Source organism: Leptonotus elevatus, chromosome 11, assembly GCF_054856555.1.
Source record: "Leptonotus elevatus isolate MCC_2025b chromosome 11, RoL_Lele_1.0, whole genome shotgun sequence".
NCBI lineage: Eukaryota > Metazoa > Chordata > Actinopteri > Syngnathiformes > Syngnathidae > Leptonotus > Leptonotus elevatus.
This window is the reverse complement of record NC_141249.1, coordinates 10,427,842-10,450,682: the sequence shown is the minus strand read 5'-3', so window position 1 is coordinate 10,450,682 and position 22,841 is coordinate 10,427,842. Positions and strand designations below refer to the sequence as shown.

The following is a 22,841-nucleotide window of genomic DNA, read 5'->3' as shown; positions in this document are numbered from 1 at the left end:
TACATTCTGCAACCTAACCATTACACATAAATGTACCCCAAATGAACTAAAGGTTCAGAAAGTAGCTTTGAAAACTACCAGAGACGCCCTACAGTCAAAGTCCTTTCAGTTAGTTTTAGATTTCTATATTTATTTTGGAACGTATAGGATTAAATAGGCGGTTGTGAAATAGGATTATCCAGACACACACTCCAGTTCAGAAGGTGGCGGTAATGCACCTAAAGTTGCTTGCCAACCGCCTGAAGAAAGTTTTAGAACAAGAAGACGACGATGACGCTTGGAAGACAAGAAGCTTGCTGCTGCTTGAAATGTCGCAGCCCTTTTGAGACGACACGTTTTTTGGGGGGGATTTTTATTTTATTTTTAGTGGCAACAAGGTATGCGCATTCACATCACAATTCTCACTAGTTGCACGTGTTACACTTGAGTTAAGTTATTCGTTATCTTTTAAATTTTGGCCAGATCACCATCTGATTTGTTTGTTCAATTTTCCGGATAAATAAACGTTTTGGTTGACTTCTAGTGCTCACTGGAGCCATCTTATGAACAGGTCACTCAATGTTGATGATGTCATAATAACACTAGCTACATTTAACGGAATAGTAATATTTTTAGTGTGAATTCTGAAAACAAGTAGTTGAAAATGCAGAGAGCATCAAATATTGTACAAACAAGCATCCAACTCTGCTGTGCATGCGATTAGACCTATTTATTGATAACTGCAATCTATAATTCTGCTCACTTTTATATTCAAACGAAGACACGAATTTCAGCTTCCCATCAACACTCGAAAATGGCTAAGAGAACAGCATTGGACTATTCTGGAGGTCTTCTGTGAGCCCAAATCTAAATTCCATTCAACACCTGTCGAAGGAGCTGAAACATGCCGTCTGAAGAAAGCATCCTTCAAACTCAGACAACTGGAGCAGTTTGCTCATGTGGAGTGGGCCAAAATACCCGTTGACAGGGGCAGAGATCTCATTGACAATATGAGTACAGTGACTGCAATTTGCCACAAATGGTTGTGCAATAAAATATTATGTAATGGGTAGGTACCATCATTTTTGTCCAGGCCTGTGTCACTAGTTAGTTTTCTTTGTAAAAGTTATGGCTCATTTTGATTGTTTAAAAGTGATTTCAGTGACCATTGGGAGTTGTTCTTTCTTTCAGTAACAGAGCGGTACCAACAATTTTGTCCATGTGTGTATACCGTATATAATGGCGATATACAATACTGTTATCTAGTAAGAGAAGTAAAAGGATCTAGGAAAGGGACCTGTGTGAAGCTGGTCCTCTGTAGGCCTATTTATTACTTGTGAGGTTTGGAATATGAGTTTGAACTCTAACTGTTGATTAAAGTATAGTTTACTCTTATGTTTTTTTTAAAGCAACGATATGTATACATTGAAACATCTCGTGTAAATGGCATGACAGTGTGTAAATTCCATTGAATTGCGTTTGTTTTGTTTTTAGTGATGAACTAAAGTGTGCTACTGCGTGTTTGTTTTTCAGGAACTGAATCGAAATGCCCCTCAAACTCGGTGACAGTTTTGCCTCCATTTTTCTGACATGAGTGCACAGACATGCGCTTCCTCAGGCTAGCATACATAATCATGGCCAATGTCAGTAGGTTCAGATCCCTTCAGTTGTTGCTGCTCCTGGCATCTCTCCTGGCTGTGGTGACGTTCTACTACTTTGGCTCCAAGAATCATGACTTCTCCAGCACCACCAAGTGGATCAAGCTCTCTCAGGCAAGGCGGCGCAACACAAAAACAAATGACGCAGACCTGACCATGGATACCAGGTTCTCCCAGCGTGACGGATCCGAGGAGAAGGAAACGGGAGAGAGCGATGCTTTTCGATCCGGAAAGAGTGGCGACGAGACTTTGGACCAACGCTACAATGCTCTCATGCTGTTCACGAAAGTGGACAAAAGCCGCAGGCTTCAGGATAAATTTAGGGTGGCCATGTCGTCTATGGTCAAACATGCACACTTCTTGGAAGGAGAGATTTTGGTGCTTCATTTTGTGACTGATCCGGCCAGTAAAGTCGTGGGAGAGAAGATGCTTCAAGAATTGCTCACAAGTGCACAATTCAAGTATGAGGTAAGAATTCAAATATCTGCATTCGTTGCTTCTTGTGTTAGATTACGTTCAAAATACGGTGGCGCCATACACATAAAATTTGTTCCATGACCACACTTATAACTGGAATCACTCATTTCCCCATTGAAATAAATACAAATTACACCAATCTGTTCCAGACATTTGTACAAACATTTGTGTAATGTTTTGTACTGTAAAAAAAAAAAAAAAAAACAGTACTAACATCGTTAAATAGAATGCTGAAGAACTAAATTATCTGTGCGCTGTTGAAAAAAAAAAAAGGTCATTCACATAAGAATCTTTGTTCAAAAATCTCTATTATGTGCTAAGTTCTTTGCATACACCAATATATGTTAAAACAAATGAAGCAACAAAGCTAAAATTGTAACTTAACTTATGCTGTTATGTTGGAAGAATTTGAGTTTTGGCCACGCTGGTGACTATTCCACCAGCAATTAGTGGCAGATAGCAGACTGAACGGTGTGTTCTTTCGTCAAATTACTGCCTTTGTTCAGAACTTGTAGGATGATAGAGTGTTTGTTATTAAAAGTATTGATTTGACCGATTAAAGGCTATATAATATTAAGTAAAATGTAACTTTCAGGCACTATATGTGCAGCACATTAATATGGCTATAAGATCCAGTTTGTACTTTTGAACTTAGCACATTAAGTCAAGTTCACATATTCAAATTTGACCTTTTTTTTTAAACAATCCACCTCAAAGAGTTACTCACCTTTGAACATGTGAACATACGTTAACAATTGAAAATATATTGATGTGTGAAAATTAGGGGTGTGAATTGCCTCGTACCTGACGATTCGATCCGTATCACGATTCATAGGTCACGATTTGATTAGATACCGATTAATCCTGATACAAATCTATAAGTCGATTATTGCGATTTAATTTTTTTTATACAAAATGTTGAAAATACTAATCAGTAGTGATAGACATATTAAGCTTCATGAAACACTTGTGACATTGTTTGACTCCTCCCGATGGTACTCTTGGTTTAAATAGGCCAGCTAGCTAAACAGCTAACCTGACAGACAGACAGACAGACAGACAAATGAAGCTTTATGAAGCACCTGTGATATATATATATATTTTACTTCTCTAGATGGCACTCTTGGTTTAAAAGCTAACCCTAAGATGTTTTGTTGATCAAAAATTGATGTTTAAAAATCGATTTGGCCGCATATTGAATCAATACGAGAATTGTGCACGGTAAAATTGCGATATATCGCCGAAACGATGAAAATGTATTATGCACTCGTTACAATAACATGATAGTTTTTTTTATTTTTTATTTTTTTATTTTTTTTACAGTGTGTCAGTTTTCAACCAAAGCTATTTCTCTGCCAAACCCATTAATTTAGCATCCTGAAAATGATCCTAGCATGAATTGTTTCTTCTTTGGTTGTTGCTTCAGATCTTTCCGGTGAACTGCTGTTGATATAGCGCCTCCATAATGGCGCAACATTGCAACTGCAGTTAAAATGTGTTGCTGCCTAGCTCAATCAACACAGCTGGAGCGCAGTGTTGAGCGGCATCAGTGGCCCAGGCTGAAGGTGGCGGGCAAATTAGGTGGAGGTGGACCCCTCTGCATTTTGTACACAGGAAAAACCCTGCTACAGGATCCTGATGATTTCTTTAAAAACTTCACATGACCTACGTGTGTGTGAGCTCCCAATTTTCAGATTTTATTTCAAGCTCTTAGGAGTTGATGACAGTCATTGCTCTTAAATGTTGCACTAGGGGGCAGTGTTGGCTAGATAAAGTCCTACTTTTGCAGGGAGGTGGTGTTGCTGTTGTCTTGTCAGCAAGGACACTCCCCTCCACATACAGTGTTATGCTCGGTTTTCTTTTTTTGGGTCTACATGCCTCTTAACCAGGGTAGGCAGTGCTGTCTATAACGTCTTGTTTTTCTTGCTATAAGGTTGTTGCACAGTGTGAAATTAATTGAAGCTTCATTAAAAGCTTTGAAACAAATAGTGTTATTGACGCCAAACACTGACTGGTTTTCTGTTTTGGTATTGCATTCATTAAAACGCAGAAATAAGATTTGTTTGTAGTTTTTACTCTGAAACCAGTTTCACTAACTGTAACTGTCCACACAGGTGGTGTTCCACGATGTGGAAGCCCTTTCATACAGGCTGCTCCCTCTCGTGGAAGCCTTGCGGAAGCACTTCAGCGCTGGCTCCGGGTCTTATTACAGCGATGTCATCTTCTACCTGTCCGTAGCCATGCACCACATCTTGCCAAAAAGTAAGTGGAATACCCAAGTTGCTTTTTTGTAAGCAGCAATATGAGGGATGTCCCAATCCAATCACGTGAGTAGAAAGACGTGTTTATCAGCGTATTGGTATTTGTTTATTTACTGTATATATTTTTTTACAGAGTAGCTTCATGCTTTAAAATATCGATTTGTAGTTTTAACTTTATTATGCCGCTCCATGCGCCCACACAGCGTAACTCTTCGGGTCCATGTAATGTAGAGGAGGAGACGAGAGGAACAAAAATTCATGTCCACGGCAATTATTGGATTTTAGAACACTCAGTTTTTGTTTACACTTAAAATCAAATAGCCGAGTGCTACATGGTCTACTTAGTTCTACTTAAGCCCAAGTAAAGAACGCACTTAACCTGGCGTCACAGGTGAGTTGATTGTTGTTTGTTACAGCACACTCACTGTATGGCAAGCAAGAGCGAAATCTGATTAGTCAAATAAATAAATAAACCTGTTATATTCTTGTGAATTATTCCATTTTTTTTGGAACAAATGATTGAATTTAGCTTCTGCCATATGAAAGGCCTTGTGGGTCTTGAATCTCACCACTGTTGGCCAACATTTGCATTACTAACGGGACTGTTAATGTTACTTTTGTGGGCAAGTTTTGCTGTTGAATAAAACTACCATAATATGTACCTTTTTGAAGAAAAATATTATAATAAAGACTGTCAGTGATATTGATTAACATCAGAAATGTATATTTTTGCTTTAGCCCCATGTGCTAGCTAGCTAGCTAGCTCCCATGGTGTTCGTTTACCTTTTAGGAAGCTAGCTCCCTAGCTAGCTCCCACGGTGCTCTTTTACCTTTTAGGTCGCTAGCTAGCTAGCATCAGGGGCTAAAGCCAAACTGTGGCAGGGATTTTACTTTCTGGACCTGGATTTGCCACCTCTGTGTATATCATTGCAAGTGTACTGCATTGATTTAATCTGACTCTTATTGTTTTAAACCAAGAATACATAGCGGAAATCAGACGTCATATTTTCATTCAAGATGCAAGATGCTACTTGTTAAGGCTTGTTAATGAAATGCATGTCTTGAATATTATTATTATATTTAATATTTTATGTTGGTTTAAGTTGGCTAGTCACTCCTCCATGTAAGGCCGGTATAGTGCGAAGTTTAGGAAGGAAGGATTTGTTCTTTTGCCCATGTTGTTCGACCGTGCGTTGGTGTTGGTTGATTGCTGTGATTTACCGGTGCCTTTTGGAAATAAATGTCAATGGATCACTGGATGGAAACAGGACATCCACATAATCTTCTGAATAGCCCTTTGACTTATCAAAATGTTTTTGCACTTCATGTTCATGCAAAGAAGCACATAGACCCTTTTTCAAAAGCAAAAAAACAAAACACTTTTATTACTTGGACACATTCCTCAAATCAGAAACTGAAGTTTTTTCAACTACTCATGGACAGTTGGGTTATGATAGCTTGCGTCGTAAAAAAAAAAGGTGTTTACTTGAAACGGTGTACATTTGGGATAGCCTATTAGCATTTCATTGAAATGTGAAATCTAAGGATCGCTATATATGGGTAAAATGTATTACTGCTGTCTGGCATCTGTCAATTCTGTTTGTGTAAGTTGTAGTTGATGCGTCACATAGCGCTCATAAAATAGATATTGATCATGAGGTATTGGCCATTTGTCGTCACAGTAGACATAAAGCACATGGAATGAAGTGACACTCAAAGGGAAATTGATGTCCACACAGAGACGAGTGCTTTGTTGAACCCTTGTAGATGACGCCCTGAATGCCAGACAAAATACAGTGTACGTCATCATGCGTTAGTCAGACTTTTGTTTCCAGTTGAGAACAAAATGTTTGTTCAGCAGGGAGACCTTATTGTTGTGACTCAGTCAGAAATGGAGAAAAATCACAGACTGATCAAGCTCAAAAACATCCTAAAAAATATCAGGTGAAGAGGTGTCTAAAAGCTATTTTTAGCTTTCATGAGTTTAATTTACACAATGGAAATGAGTCACGATTCCTAACTCGGTTCCAAGGAAACCGTTTTGGTTCTCCATGCATTCCCTCTGGGGATATCAGCATGCGAGGACTTGTTGCAGTATCGTTCTTTATTTTCCATTTTATGTTAATTTGCTCTTATGGGACAACCTTCCATGGACATCACTCACGTTGCAGGTAAAATTGTTCTTAAACATCTTGTCACAAAGCATTCTTAAAAGTGTTCGACCAATCAACGTGCTTTGGCCCAAGTGTGCTGCAAGTCATGTGAGTTCGTCCCCACCAATATTCAATTAGTGGTCACACTGTGATGCTCATGAAAACAACATCATTCGATTTTATTCGAATAGGTTGCTAGTAAAAGAAATGATTGTAATTAAATATAAAGCGTGATTAAGTTATCGTAACAGCAGGTTGTTGATCATTTTGCAATGAACGGAAGTGGCTGTAGAATTTTAGAAACCAAAAAAAACATACTTAATGCATTTTAAAGCCCTCTAAAATCCTCCGTAATTAATAAATTAACTTTAAAGCTGCTCTATGTACTAAATAGAATTTTGAATCATTACTGCCGCGTGTGGCCGTAAAATGCCACCCCTGCTCAATGCTGAGTCTTCATAGTAAAGTTGTGCTCGTACGAGGGCGAGCAGTTTCATTTTACGGCCACACGCGGCAGTAGTGATTCAAAATTCTATTTAGTGCATAGAGCAGCTTTAAAGTATCACTAAGGAACTTTTCAACCTTAATAAAATATTTTCATAACTCTTCTGATGAAACATCGACTTAAAACTAGTTGAATAGTACCTTTGTCATTTTTACTGGCACTAAGCAACTTTGAGGAGGATGGTAGGAACACTGCCAGACAAAAAACTACTGCTGACTGCTATATGGCATATGGCACTTTCCCCTTTACCCATTCGTTACAAAGACGGCAGTCAATTTGAATGTCGTATGTTGAACGACGCAATGCGCTTGTCCTCATGGGTAATGTGGTCTTCCTTCAGGCATAACAATACCTCTTTTGTTCATATGGCGCCGCCATAATCAACATAAACTGAAAGTTCCTTAGTGTTGCTTTAAGTAGATGACCCATTCCAATACCAAACATGAAACTTAATATGTTGACAGTTACAAAAAAAGGGGAATAAAACGAATAAAACAATGCATATTGTAATGTTATGCAATGAAGACAAAAAATAGCATTAGAAAAATAATTGTAAAGGTAATATTTGTGGCCTGTTAACGTATCCTTGATGTGTCATAAATCAAAATTATAGTACTCAACTCAGCTTTTTTTATATAGCACTTTCACTACAGCTGCAACTGTAACGAAGCACTTTACATTAGGATATAATAAGTATGAAAATGATTGCATGTGATGTTGGGTTTGTGGAAAATTGTGTCTATTCGCTATTGGCTAAAACAGAAAACAATGACCCTCAGTAAATAGGCTTTAAGTGCTCACATAAGGGGGGGCATTAGGGCCTAATGAGATTGACCCACATTCTTCCTGGAAAAAAAAAGTGTGCTTAGATAACAGTGTGCCTTTTGTTTTGTAGCCAATTTAGGTGTTGCTACATAGTGCTATCTCCTCTGACCAGAGCCTTTAGCGCACTATGCGCTTCTTTAATGACAGTATTCGTCCAGTAAACATCAACGTTCACACAAAGACTTTAGTCCTTATTCTTTATTTTGTTTTGTTTTGTAGGAGTCTCAAATATTGCATTTTTCTTTCAAACAAAACATACAATTTATAGCGTTATCAGAGAGACATAGGGAAATGATTGATATCTGTTTAGTTGCAGAAAAATGACTCAAAAGAAAATGCAGATGTAGCACAATTTTTTTTTTTTAAGTATTTGTTTGCTTATTAATTACAAATATTCAGTCAACGCAAAAACAAAACAAACAAATGCCATTCATTCTACATTCAGCAGTGGGAGTATAAAACAAGCGGATGATGCAACTAAGTGGAATGCCAGGCTAACTAGTGTTTATTTTCACGTCCATGTAAACGTGGATTGTTCCATTTTTACTTTAGACGCATACCGTATGACTTTTGCCGTAGTAGTCATGTTGTGTTAGTGCAAGCCAACAAAGCTAATCACAACTCGGCGTCCCTCTCTGTTGAAATAGTACACAATGGGATTGTGATGTGCAGCTAGCTTCCTTGTTTGGAGAGCACAAAAAGCAGTGTAGCATGCTTTGCCCTTTTTTTTCCCCCCAGTCCTTTGCCTTCCATATTCGAGGTGTCAGAAAAGTTCAAAAGAGACATTTAAACTCCAAAGTACAAATTTTCCCCTTTGAAGTGATCCCAGATACGAGTTTAACTTGTTCTGTGACCACGTTTGTAAATTAAAACGCATCTCAAATCTTCTTTTACCATTGAAATGAATGGAAATGCCATCATGCGTTTCAGGCTCTGCCCAAAAATTTAACAAAATGATGTAATTTGTTATTAATGTGGAAAGTGTCACTCTATGTTGTACTTGTACTGGCACAAACCATTGCAAAGTTTAGCGCTTGTACAATTTTTGCAGTGCTTTCGTAGCTCAGTGCCTCGACCTGAATATTCCCAAGGCTACGGTGAAGATATCTGGTCTGCAGCTCCTTGGTTTGTCACGGAGGTCACTCAAAGCAGGCTCTTATTTTTTTTACCTTTAATCCTAGACAGCACTTCATTGTGCTATATAGCCTATCCTATAGCAGCACATTTTCCAACCTTTTAAAATGTTTAGTGGCATTCCTCTACCAAAGCAAGATTTTTCAATCACAACTCTCTGCTTTTGATGGGCATCCAACAGTGATGTTATCTGGAGGAGGACAATCTTAACCAAAACTGAAACAAAAAAAGACATATATAAACCTCAAACGCGTATTTAAGAATGGTGATTCTGAAGTAATTTCAAAAACGTAATTTTAAACTGTCTTTTTGTAAGCTGTGATGCCACAAGCACAATGTCAGACCAGTTTTAAATACTTTTGGTCGTTTTTACACAAATTGGACAATGGAATTTTACTTATCTAAACATGCCCTAATTGTCATTTTTATCAGTACAATAATTATGGTCGGACCATGACACCATTATTATTTCCCATTTCATTAACATGCCAACTCCAAAAACATAGGAAGTTGAAACAATGACCAGATGAAATTTGAATATCCTGGATACACTTGTATTCACAAACAAGTTTCATCATTTAGCATCTTTATGCTAAAAGCTGGTCAGTGTGCACTTTGAGAGTTTATTTTGCCTATACCTGACTTTTTATTTATTTGCAAATTCTCATGGCATTTCCTCTTTTGGGTCATTGGTTTAAAAACATTTTTTAATGACTGTTTTATGTAACAGCTTTAACTCCCCCATGTCGGCTCTTATTTCCTGAATGATTTGCTTGTGTTTACACAGCTGCTTCAAGGTCATACACGTTGTGATGATTTTTTCCTTCTTTCAGATTTGACACGCATTGTGCAGCTTGACATCGATCTGAAGTACAGGACCAACATCAAGCATCTCTTCCAGGAATTTGACCACTTCCCACCAGGAGCAGTAATCGGCATCGTCAGGGAAATGCAGCCAGTGTACAGGTATCATGCCGCACAGCTAACCACCTTCTAGAATATGAATACTTCATATTATGTAGCAATTGCTTAATTTTTTTATGAAATTGATTGGGCGCATAGTTTAGTTACAGATTGGACAGAGTACTAAAATCTGACTGTGTTATGTTGTTTGCGTGTTGAAAATATTTTACGAGAGTTTCCGTAGTTAGTAATTTTGGTATGATGATGTGGCTATTGCTGATTCCAGGTGAGAATCGGGCGGGGGTACACAATAGAGTGGTACAGACAAAAATCTATTCACACTCACATACACAAAAAAAATCTCTATGTTTTAAAAAAAAAAAAGGATAATATTTTACGATATTCTACAACAACAAAAATCTTGTAAATCTGCACTCGCGTCACAGAATTATTATAGACAGCGTTTTTGAACATCAGCGCTTGTTTATATTTTAATTTGCCTAATACATCTTCTGCAATTCCATAATAACAAATCCGGTAAATGGACTCCTTTTTATATAACACTGGTGCACCACTGTCAAATGCTACAGAAATCACAACAACAAAAACTATTTACTACAGCAGTCAGAAGGGTGGGGGGGATATTTTTTTTGATATATGGTCATTTGTTGGTGATGGTACAAATATACTGTAAGAGAGAGCCAGCATCCTGCCTACATTGTAATGACAACAAATGCAGCCACAATCCTTTGACAGGCAATTTCTGAAGTTGTCCTGCACATAATTAACACGGTATACTAGTGTTGTCACAATACCAAAATTTTGACTTCGATACTATACCTGCATAAAATACCTCGATACGGTACTGAAACGACATCAGCAAAAGCAGCAAAATTAAAAATGACAAAAGAACTTCAAATTATTTTTTATTTATTATTAATTGAAAATATTGGTTATGTAGACATGTTAATGTATGTACATACTGTATATATTTATGTTTATACTTTATGTGCTTTCACATTGCATGCCATATTCTTGAAGTGCTGTATTTGACTGCATTTGATGTCATCCGTTTTAAATATTGGCAATACAGTGGCACTCCAATGATTCAATGTAACGTTGCTTGAGTGTGCTTCTTCATCACGCTCCCAATTAGTCGATTGCGTAATCAAATACTACAAACTGGGAACAAAATAATTCACGCTCCACTTATTTTTAAGGGAAGTGTCAAAAATGCGTCACAACCTGTGTACTGTGTGCCTGTTCTTGAACGCACCTTGAGTCCACTGCAGCAATGATTGCTGCTTTTTCTTCCGCTTCTCCGCGAAAAACATTTGCTCTTGCTACAAAACGTTTCTAAAATTGAAAACCGCACGTGTGTTCTTGTGTTTATTGAAAACATGCGTAGGCAATGCCAATGCTGTCACGTGGCTTCCACTCTGCTTGCGAGCTCCCGTGAAACCTTAATTAGCGCGTCATACTTCTCAACGAGGAGTGGATGTCCAGCGAGCGCTTCAGTACGTGAAGCCATCTTCCTGCGCCCTCTCGCACTCACGCTGAAAGAGGCGCGTCTCTTTCTTAAGGCGTTTTCCGCATATCGGTAGACAGGCGGCCATGCGTGTATGTGTACCTGCCTTTAAAACAAAGTTGGCGGCCTGTCTCGTATTTATTTTTTTAAGTACCGGTACTAAGAAAATTCGATTTTGATTTAAAAATTTGAAAATTTGACGCTAAAACATCAAGGTACAATACTGGTACCGATATCCCATGCAACACTACGCTATACATGTAGTCGCAAATGTAGCTATGATGCGGAGTAAAAGCGTGTAAAAACTGAATATTAATTAAGCCAATATGGAACATTTGGTCAACTTTTATCCGCTGGCGTTCGTGAGGCATCACCAACGTTTACTTGCTTTGTCAATGACAGTGTGTGTTAGCTCAAAGTCACGTAATCCTCCATATGGTCCCTGGTGGAGCAGACGTGCTTTTCACGGCAAGCGTTTTCCGGCACAAGTTACGTTGTTATTTTGGTTTTGTCAACCCCAAATAATTTACTTAAGTCTTGCTAAGTTTCTATTAAATTAGTCACTAAAACGAGACTTCGATTCCATGTTTTGTTTTGTTTTTTATTCCATGTTCTCACTTGTAAACACTTCCGTCCCGTCTTCTTTGCGGCCGGCGCCGGCGAGTCACGTGACTAAATCCTGCCCGCTGATTTTCAGAATGAAGACGTTATCACGCCTCTGCAGTCTATGCACGCGGATTCGCCAAAATGACAACTTTCATCACTTCATCCTACTTTGCAGCCAATCACTTAATTGTCCTTCCACGTAAATGCACAACTGCCATGACGTTCAATTTATATTTGATCAGCTACTGTTAAGTTAAATTGTCAACCTAACCTAGCTATCTTAGCTTCACAGTTCACACAACTAGCTTACTTACGTCTGGCAGATGAAGGTACATATTGTACAATGTTGTCTCTTATTGACGAGTTACCTTGAATGTTATTTTATTTTTCCCGGTTTCGCCCAGAAGATAATCCAAATACTTGAATAGATTTTTCTTTGGAGCATCCTCCATCACATTTGCTAAATGAGGCAGCCTCAGACCTCGGCTACACAATGCACGGTATATTAAAACATTTTAAATGTAAAATGACTTTTTTGGTCATCATCAAGTTAATTGCATGCAAAGTCAAAGTTTCCAAAGTTGTTGTTTTTTCATAAAAATCAGCAACTGGAGTCCAAGTCATATACATAACTCAAGTCTCCCATCTCTGCTGGGAAGCATGGAATGACGATGTGAAGTGAGGTCAGTTGTAAAGTTAGTATTGTAGCTCCTTACTGGAACACTTTAGCCTAGTTGTTTCCTCCAGGTATTGATCATCGTTGTTAAAGAAACAATGGACTATTTAACTTTGTTCTCAATGTTTTTAAAGGATAACAATAAAATGTGTGCAGACGTGTCGCAGCTATAAATGGTGACGTAGGAGAACACTGAGTCATCTGCCATCCTGTTGTGACTAGACCCCGTACATTTAACAGCGAAAAACAGCTCTCTCATGAAGAGCAAATACTGGGTCAGGATCTTTGTGGTCCTCGTTTGATAACCGAGTCTAGTTTCTGAAGGAAATTAAAGTGTCCACAACAGTACGTGGTCTAACGTCACTGAGGATATTACTTCTGTCTGCCTTTTACCCGCGTAAGCAATGTCCTACACAATGCATTACATAACCACACTTTACAAAGGACTTTGTAGACAAAAAATATGTGGGTGATTAATTAATCATTTCTTAATTAAAGGCTGCACCCAGAAGGAGTGGTTAGCACATAAGCCTCATAGATCTGAGGTTGGTTGGGGTTCAAGTATCATCAGCAAGAATAAATCAAAGAAATAAAAGTCCCAAAATCTCTATGGACCAATTCATTACATCAGGCAATTAAAATGAGCAGAATGAGCACAGCAATGTATGTGGCAACTGTACATGAATAATAAATACGGTGTATGCAGATGTCAATTCAAACTGTACTTGAATAAATATTACATACAAACCCAATTTCAAAGAAGTTGGGACACTGTACAAATTGTGAATAAAAACTCCCAAAATTAAACTGAGAAAATGTATAATTTTAAAGGAAAACTATGTTGATTTTAAATTCCATGGTGTCAACAAATCTCCAAAAAGTTGTGACAAGGCCATTTTCACCACTGTGAGGCATCCCCTCATCTTCTTACAACAGTCTGCAAACGTCTGGTGATTGAGGAGACACGTTTCTCAAGTTTAGAAAAGTTCCAATCATGATTGGTCTGACCACAAAACAGGTTTCCAATTTGCCACACTCCATTTTAAATAACCCGTGGCCCAGAGAAACGCCCGCGCTTCTTGGTCTGCTTTAGAAATGGCTTCTTCTTTGTACTGTCGAGTTTCATCTGACAACGGCGGCTGGCACGGTGGATTGTGTTCACCCACAATGTTTTCTGGAAGTATTGCTGAGCCCTTTCTGTGATTTCCCTTACAGTAAGCATTCCTGCCGTTTAAGGGCCCGAAGATCATGGGCATCCAATAGGATTTTTCGGCCTTGACCCTGACACGCAGAGATTGTTCCAGATTCTCTGAATCTTTGGATGATGTTCTGCACTGTGGATGACGATTACTTCAACCTTTTTGCAATTTTTCGCTGGCAAACACCTTTCTGATATTTCTCCATTATCTTTCTGCGCAACATTGGAGGAATTGGTGATTCTCTACCCATCTTCGCTTCTGAGAGACACTGCCACTCCGAGAAGCTCTTTTTATACTCCAATCAAGTTGCCAATGAACTTTATTAGTGGTAACTGGTCTTCCAGCTGTTTTAAGTGCAATTGACTTAGCCACTTATTGCTACCTGTCTCAACCTTTTGGTGATTTGTTGGCACCATGAAATTTACAATTAACATATTTTTCCCTTAAAATTATACATTTTCTCAGTTTAAACTTTTGACCAGTCATCTATGTTCTATCCTGGACCAAATAAATTTGGCACTTCCACATAATTGCATTCAGTTTTTATTCACAATTTGTATAGTGTCCCAACTTTTTGGGAATTGGGTTTGTATATATTATGTGTGTACGGAAGTAAACATGAACAAATCTAAGGTCACTGGCATTCAATGTTATGTCATGAAACTTGTTTCAGGCATCACATTCAAAATGAGAACATGTTTGCCCCCCCCCCCCCCCAAAAAAATTGTCATCAGTTTGAACATAAATTAATAAATTGCATTGAATCGAATGTAGGTTGAAAAGGATTTGAAATCCGGCCAACAAGAGCATTGAGTATGTACTGGCAAGCCATAGTGTGCATCCTCTCCTCGGGAGAACTTTCCTGTTTTGAACAGTGAGCTTGCACCCCTATTGGGTGCTAATGGACAGAGTATTATTCAGGACAATGCTTCCTCTAGCTATTCAGATCACATCCTGCCACTGCGTGTGTGCGTGTGTGTGTGCGCGTGTGTGTGTGTGTGTGTGGTGTTGAGGGTGGGGGCTGAGGGGGAGCTTTATCCATTTACAGCTGAATTTGGTATGTTCTAAAATCCAACAAGATGATACCTATTTTTGTAACTGTCCTGGATGCATGAAGAATTTTAGCAGGTTTCGTGCCGGTAATGGAGATTGAGGTGGGGAAAGAGGGACAGTAAGAGAGACTTATGCACCAGTGCTGCTCGAGGGGGTTGTGGCAGAAAGGGGAACTACGATACCATAATGTATGATCTGGCGCACACTCAAATATATGAACTTGCGATACGGCATTTGTTCACATCTGCGAATGTTCGTAAACCGGGCGTTCGTAACTAGAGGATTTCCTGTGTAAATTAGACAGATTGAAATAAAACGATTACTATAAACCAAAAAGTGGCTCTTTGTTGGAAGAAAACAGAATGCAAATCTCAACAAAACACTTACTGTAAAATCTATAATATGCATCCGTGTATATACTAAAAAATAAAATAAAATAAATCATCCATAAAAAGCGTGTATTATACGGTCCCCTGATTTGCTGGCATCTTTTGTTATACTGACCTATTTTATTTTATTTTTCGAGTGCCAAGGACATTTGAATGATTTGAGTAATTATGTGGCTCTAGTTTTAAAGAGATTGATATTTTTTTATAATTAATTGATCATTTATTTGGGGATATCAAAAAGGCTTGTCGTCTATTCTCTAATAAAAGTGAAGCAAGCTTGTTTAACTGCTAATAGTGCCTAATTTTCTGTCTACTTTAGATTAGCTGTCCACTTGGATGTTTAAAAACTGCATTAAATCACAATTACTAAATTTGTATATGCAGCAAGAAATTATGTTGAATTCATAATTTTTTGTGATTCTGTAGAAATTATGTTCGTACGTCTGGCAAAAGTTTGCAAGACACCACAACCGGAGTGAAAAAAACAAAAAACGAGTCAAGTCGCGCTCACGCTGTGACACGCTGCCGGGAACAACTCCAAAATAAAAGCGACCAAAGCATGAATGTCAATCTATTACTGCATTTGGAAAGATTTTTATTTTGAAGTTGGCTTCACCAATGGCTGTGTCATGGCTAGCATGAGCAATTGTTGCTGCTTTTAGCTTTTAGCTAGTTTTGCTGAAGGTCTCTACACAGAACAATTTCTGGAAACGAGGTACTTAATTACATACTTTATGTAATTACGCATTTTCACAACATCTAGGTACCGTTTATGAAATGTAAAAAAATATACCTGTATACATTTTTATGATTCTGTGTATAGTACGGTGGGATCAATGTTTCCCACAGTTTTTAAATACTTGGGTGGGTGGACACCGTCAGGTGGGTGTGGGTGGGATGGGGGTATGGGGTCTCTGTCCTGTTACCACATATCCTCTAGCCTCACGATCCACAAAGTGACGGTGAACTAACATTGCATGTGGTATATCTGGTCGCGACACGTTTTTGTGTTGTTGTTTTTTTAAATATATTTTTAATACATTTTTTAAAATATATTTTTAATACATTTTTTTGAAAACTTCTTGGGTGGTGGCCAATTTACTTGGGTGGCCCACCCAAGTATTAATATGGTGTGGGAAACACTGGGATGATTATGGATCAATAAAAAAAAAAAAATTAAAAAAAAAATATATATATATATATATCTTGTTCACCGGATTTTATAGTATTTTGGTATCAAATCATCTGTTCTGTTTGTGGACCAACAGAGCTGCATTCTATCCCAGTCACTCAAAGGCTATAAATTGTTGTGTGGTTTAATATCAATTTAAAAAGAAAAAATCCACAGTAGAGAAGAGCAGGGTAATGTTCCCACCTTGAAAACAATATCTATTTTCTTTCCAAATTTAAATAATTTGAATAGCAACATAGGGTGTACACAAATAGTCTGCCTAAGTTAACACATTTGGAGGGTAATTAAATCACACAAAATAACTTTAATTTTAATAAAACAAAATGTAAAATCTTGTAAAAAGACTTAAGTTCTTACCACGGCCTGGGTAAGATGCCCCCTTACCCCTCAAGTCATTTTGATCCATGCACAACTTGGTATTTATGCACAATATTAAACTTTAATTTTAAATTTTCGGCATTACTCTGAAACACAAATGTTTGTTTGTTTGTTTTATTAATTGTCTCCTTTCGTATACATTATTACAGGTTACATCGAGCACATAATATCATTTGCAACATTGACATCCGAAAGAAGGGCTGACGGGTAGAAGCCATGGCTTATGCGTAACCCGTCCCCATCGATTCTCACTATACGCATCAGTCATATACATTGATTATGATAATCATTGATTCATATCGTTATCAAGCCCAGACTTAATTTTGCGCACTCCTCGCTCAGTTCATCTTGAGTAATGTCTGTGTGTAAGTTGCAGCTAGTACCAATCATTTGGAATTGGTAAATCGGTTCTCGGACGCCACCAACAGGGCCCACCCAACCAGGCGAGCAGCCAAGGCGAGCGCATGCTCGTTCACCAGTAGCGTCTTCGCTGACCTTGGATCAGCTTTCACACATGTTGTGGCTTTCAGAAGAGTAGATCGGCTTGCATTCTGCCCATTGCGTACACAGCAATGTTTACAGCCACCACTGTTGCCAGCTTCCGATGATGCTTAGATTTAGCTCACCAAGCCCACCCGGCGGACTAGCCGCATCCCGGAACCATGTTCGCCAACCCCATTGTAACTATTTACCTATTTGTTATCTTACATAACAAAAACAAATATTGTTTTGAACAACCATTGGATTATTTCCATTTTCAACTTAACAGACCTATGACTAATTCCATTTGCAATTATTTGTTTAAAAGACATGTAATGTGTCTTAGAGGGATAAATTACAACATGGTTTTCAAATGGATGGATGTAAGAAATTGCTGTTATTGTTTACTGACTGGGCCTGCTGTGAATGTGTAGCAGGGCACGTACACGCATCGTAAGACTACTCTGCAGGGACCCACACAGTGGACAGGCTACAGCTGCTGGATGTAGGTCATTAATAGCATCAATGCATGACTCAGACAAAGTGCTTTTCCCACTTGATTTCATAGTGCGCACATTCTGAGCGAATCTTGGATAACAAGCATCAGGCTTCATCCTTCGGCACAGTTTCACATGCTTCATTTTGTAGCAAGAGTGGTTTGTTAACAGGATCATTGCGTCGACAAGGGTTGTATTTGCTTTTATAAAAGAGTTGCTGAAAAGAACCGCATCCCCCCCACCCCCCCCAAAAAAAAGTTCATGTAGCGTAGCGAATGCGCGTGTTATTCAGATTATGCTCATCCAATTCAGATATTAACAAATCAGATTAAGTAATATTCAACATTTGTAGATATGTTTTGATTCTCCTCGACCTGCTAGCTTCCTATTTTGTGCACCAAATACGGATAAGAGCAGAGATGCTGCTCAATTTTGTGAATGTGGTCAAACAAACACAACACATTCATATAGTGAACAGCTCATCAGAAAATTGTGTTTTTATCGACTGTGTCAATGTAGCCAGTAAACTCTTTCTTTTTTTTTTATTGATGTTGCCACATACACTACAGTAATTTCTGGACGATAAGGCGCACCCGACTATAAACCGTGCTAGCTAAATTCGGGGAATACTCGAGTTTATTACACATATAAGCCGCACCCGACTGTAAGCCGCAGGTGTTTTAATGTTACCGCACCGGGTTTCCGGTATTTTCTTTTCCTGTATTCGGGCTCACTTGGTTTGTTTTGCTCTGTCTGCCGCTCTTGTGCTTCCTTTATAGTGCGCCCCCTTGTGATCTGAGGGATAAGCCGCACCTTTGTATTAGCCCCGAGTCGAGTGCAAGTGAAAAAAGTTGCAGCTTATAGTCCAGAAATTACTGTAGTTTTAGTCAGGACAGTCCTGGTTGGTGAATTTCACCAACCTCATCGTTTTATCCCGCAGCATACATTATGCAGGTACTGTCCCGAAGTCCCGTTCTTTTACCATGTGTACGTCAATCACACAGTTGTCATAGTGATTCATATGATAAACCCATTAAACAGGAGTTAAATTGTCGAATTCCTTCATATTTACTTCCAAATTCTCATCTGCATCCGCATCTCATCTGTAACAGGACAGACTTACATAGCAGGCGGTGACCAGAACTAGAACTACTTTTTGCTTCGCATCTAAGAATCATGGGAAATGTAGTCTTATATCACTGCGGTTGCCAGATGTCGATCAGACAATGCAAGATGAGTTTTCTCGCGATATATTTCCAATGTTACAATGCGTGACCGGCACGAGGTAAACAACACAGCCAGCTTCCAATAGTTGTCGCGACCGAGCAAAATTGGTTGGATAATGACGAGTGCTGTTAAGCAGTGAACCAAGATAGCATCTAGCATTAGCAATTGATGCTCATGTCGACCGTCTTTCACCCACCAAAACTCCCCCTTGAAGAAGATTGACTAGCAATGAAATTTGGTGAAAATTTGTTGTATATTATAGAGCGTCCCACTTTTTAATTATAGAAATCTGGTCACCCTAACGTACACTTTTAACACTGATAATACACGCTAAATCCTGCATGCAGTGCAGGCTTGCGAGGGTGCGCGCATGTAGCGTGTTGGTATTTCCTCACGTCGCAAAGACCTTCGACAGACCCTCTCAAAACATTTTCCCGCTGGCAAAGAAATGTTCCAAATTTGATAGCGACAAGAAAAGCTGTTTGCGAGCATAAAAATGGCGAACGTTTTGCAGTCTTGAACGAATGGGATACCAACACTTGTGACATGCGTCTCTGAGTGAGATATGGACTTGTGCTACCTATATTGGTACATGAAAAACTACTGTGCAGTTATCGGTTTCCATACCATTTGCACTTTGACTTCTGTCGGGGTAGTCTTTACAACTTTTGTCAATGGAAACGCAAAGATTGAAGCCAGAGACAGCCGAACTGTTGCATTACCAGCATACTAACATTTCGCTGATCTCTTTACACACAGACACACATTCTCTCAGTACCGCAAGGAAAACCCTAAAACCAGAGTGGGTGACCCTCCGCCCCACGGTCTAACCGGCGTCAACTCTGGCGTGCTTTTACTGGACCTCGCTACAATGAAGGCCTCCACCCTCTACAACCAACTACTGGATCCAAGAAATGTGACCAAGCTAGCTGAAAGGTACAGGTTCAAGAGCCACCTCGGGGACCAGGACTTCTACGCTCTGATCAGCATGGAGCACCCAGAACTGTTTTACTTCCTGGACTGTGGTTGGAACCGACAACTGTGTACTTGGTGGAGGGACAACGGCTACAGAGAAGTCTTTCACTTGTATTATCGGTGTGATGGACCCATCTATATCTATCATGGGAACTGTAACAGCTCCATACCAGATGATTAATGATAGATACTGAAAATGCAGTATAATTTAAGATTTTCCCTTACGCAGCTCACGATACACCAGTATATTTGTTGTAACAGACTGCCCCTTACTGGTTGACGCACCGCTAAGACCTTTCCCTGCCAACTTGCACCACTGTCTCTATAGACTAAAGACAAAAACACCACTTCAAACCGTATGTGTTTGTATGTTTTACTCATGTTCAGTACTTTTTCTCTTAGGGTTTTGCCTGTATTTTACTGACAAATATTACCTATATTTTTTTTAGATGCAAACTCTGACCTGAAGAGGTTGCTTAAAGCAATGGTAGTTATTACAAAAAAAAACGGCCAGCGGGTGGCAGCAGAGTATAAGAGCTCAACCAGGGCCATGTTGCAGCAACCTCTTTTCCCCAGTGTTTTAAACAAGTTTGTGAATAATGATTAAACTTGGCTATATTCTAATGCTAATTGCTGCAAAACAGAAACAGATACAAATGTACTTTGTTCCTGATGAAAGAAGAGATTCTAATCTTTCTTTTGGTAGGTTCCATGTTTTTATAGCAATAGAACACAATATTCTGTGGGCCATGTAAAATCTGCCAAAATCAAGTAAAACAGCCGGGAGCGAAGGGAATTGCTTCAGTGAAAATGGCTGGGAGTGAATGAGTTAAAAAATGTTAACTATGTTTTTCTAACTATGACCACACAAAAAAAACACTGACCCACTTTTGAGCTCACTCTCAGTTACAAATAAATGTCATCACTCGATATTCATCATGTCTTTGAGGTGGTGACTAGTAGTAAAGGTTCTGCATTTCAAACATTCCAAATCAGTACGTTTCACAGGTCCCACAGGTTCTAGCTGAATGATGTAGCTAACCAACATGCTAATGAGTAGTATTGTATTGGTTTCATTGGACCGTAAAACAATTTTACACATGCATTTGGGGATTTTTACTTTTTAAGGTTTTGTGTAGTAGGGCTGTGCAGATCGAACCAAATATCGATTGAATTGATACTAACGTGAATATCAGTATTGGATCGATACCAGAGCACTAGTATCGATATTTTACATGTATTTATTTACTTTGGTTTCTCATGGGTCCCCCGCACAATCCCTTTGTAGTACACCACGGGCCGGCCGGCCAATGACAGCGGTGGGCATCACTGGTGGTAACAAATAATTATGTTTACAGTGAATGACATAATATGACAATGAGTCATATTATGCTTCGTTTGAGCTTTTCCAACTACTAGTTGAGCTAGGTATTCGTGTACACAACATGTAAGTATCGTTTATCTAATGTGACTAGACTAGAGAAACTTTGGTTGCTGGTGAAGAATATGAAGATTATTATTACATTGCAAATTTAAATAACAGCCCTGGTATTTTTCCGTTGAGGATATTTTTGTGGCATGTTCAAGAACTTAACGATATGTCTAATTTGATTTATTATTATTTTTAGTTATTTAAAAAGACAAATGATTTAAAATACCCTAATATTTTATGACCCTAAAAGTACTTGGTATCGATATCGGCGATACCAAAATCTCAAGTATCGCACAGCTCTATTGTGTAGTCCAGTTGACTCTTTAAAATGAACTACATCTTTAATTTTTAGGATGATATAAGCTGCAAATTGCCGTTGCTATGTGTAAAACACGTCCAATTTTGTCATTGTTTACATATGTATGTTTTGGGGATAAAAGTGAATGCAGACATCCCAGTAAAGTAAAAAAAAAATAATGGACGTAAGTGTTTTTCACTTAGCAGCGTACTCTTCTTGAATATTTAATCCCTCCTGGACAGATGAACTGTAATAAGGTTTGTTGGTTGAATGAGCTTTCAGCCTCAGGGTATTTCATTCAGTATGATTTCAAATTTTGATGTATGTTTGTGTTCAGCCTTTCTGAAAATATCCATTGTGTTTCTCTCAGTACACACTACACAGTGTGATATATGTTTGTGCAGAGGATAGGTAAAAGAGACACTTATTCATAGGGATGGTACGAAATAATGTATGTTAGTGTGGACCCTTTGTTTCTCATTATAAAAACCTGCTTTCTTTCTGTCACAAACCAGAGCTGACCTATTTCTGTCACTCGCCGAGACAAATAACAGCCAGGATCTTGGATCTTCACCCATAATATTTAGAATGATCTATAAACTTGACCTTCTAAGGGACAATGACAGGAAATTGTGTTTGTTCCCGGTTATATCTTGATTGTTTTCGTTGCGGCAGTAGCAATTTTTCCTTTATGGCTTGCTGGCCTTCTAAATAACCTATTTTTTGGGTCACTTTTTGTGTTGTGTGGAATGGCTGGATCATCAATGACACTTTATTCTTCAGGACTCCGTAGGGAGTCCCTTTGCAGCTAGTTAAGTGAAATTGTTGAGAAATCTTTTACTTTATTTTCATGCCCGTCGTTCCTTTTTGGCTCACATTATGTGAGCCCAAGAATGGTTAATGTCAGTCTCATGGAGCCAATCATAAACTGTAGGTAGACCAGATGTCCCGGGTTAGCTGGGACATGGCGGATTTCGCCAGCCCCATTGTTTTGTCTACGATGTCCCATCCCGTTT

The 22,841-nt window shown here is 38.7% G+C and overlaps 1 protein-coding gene across 3 annotated transcripts; it reads left to right on the top strand.

Moving 5' to 3' along the window:
* Positions 1 to 258: 258 nt before the first annotated feature.
* Positions 259 to 22,336, top strand: xxylt1 (xyloside xylosyltransferase 1). Of its 3 annotated transcripts, none has more exons than XM_086090273.1 (6): positions 271 to 377; positions 774 to 1,048; positions 1,513 to 2,105; positions 4,229 to 4,376; positions 9,826 to 9,958; positions 19,880 to 22,336. In XM_086090273.1, the coding sequence occupies exons 3-6, from the start codon at positions 1,584 to 1,586 to the stop codon at positions 20,274 to 20,276; spliced, it is 1,200 nt and encodes a 399-aa protein (XP_085946399.1). In that variant the 5' UTR covers positions 271 to 377; positions 774 to 1,048; positions 1,513 to 1,583; the 3' UTR covers positions 20,277 to 22,336. The 3 variants fall into 3 exon arrangements, with proteins under 3 accessions (XP_085946397.1, XP_085946399.1, XP_085946398.1); XM_086090272.1 differs by having other exon boundaries at positions 761 to 1,048; XM_086090271.1 differs by lacking the exon at positions 774 to 1,048 and having other exon boundaries at positions 259 to 377.
* Positions 22,337 to 22,841: the final 505 nt, after the last annotated feature.

Bases quoted from the DNA above. Each gene is read 5' to 3' on its own strand.
- xxylt1 (XM_086090271.1), top strand. From the start codon at position 1,584: ATGCGCTTCCTCAGGCTAGCATACATAATCATGGCCAATGTCAGTAGG. The intron at 2,106-4,228 runs GTAAGAATTCAA...CTGTCCACACAG, and splicing joins GTGCACAATTCAAGTATGAG to GTGGTGTTCCACGATGTGGA. The intron at 9,959-19,879 runs GTATCATGCCGC...CTTTACACACAG, and splicing joins GAAATGCAGCCAGTGTACAG to ACACACATTCTCTCAGTACC.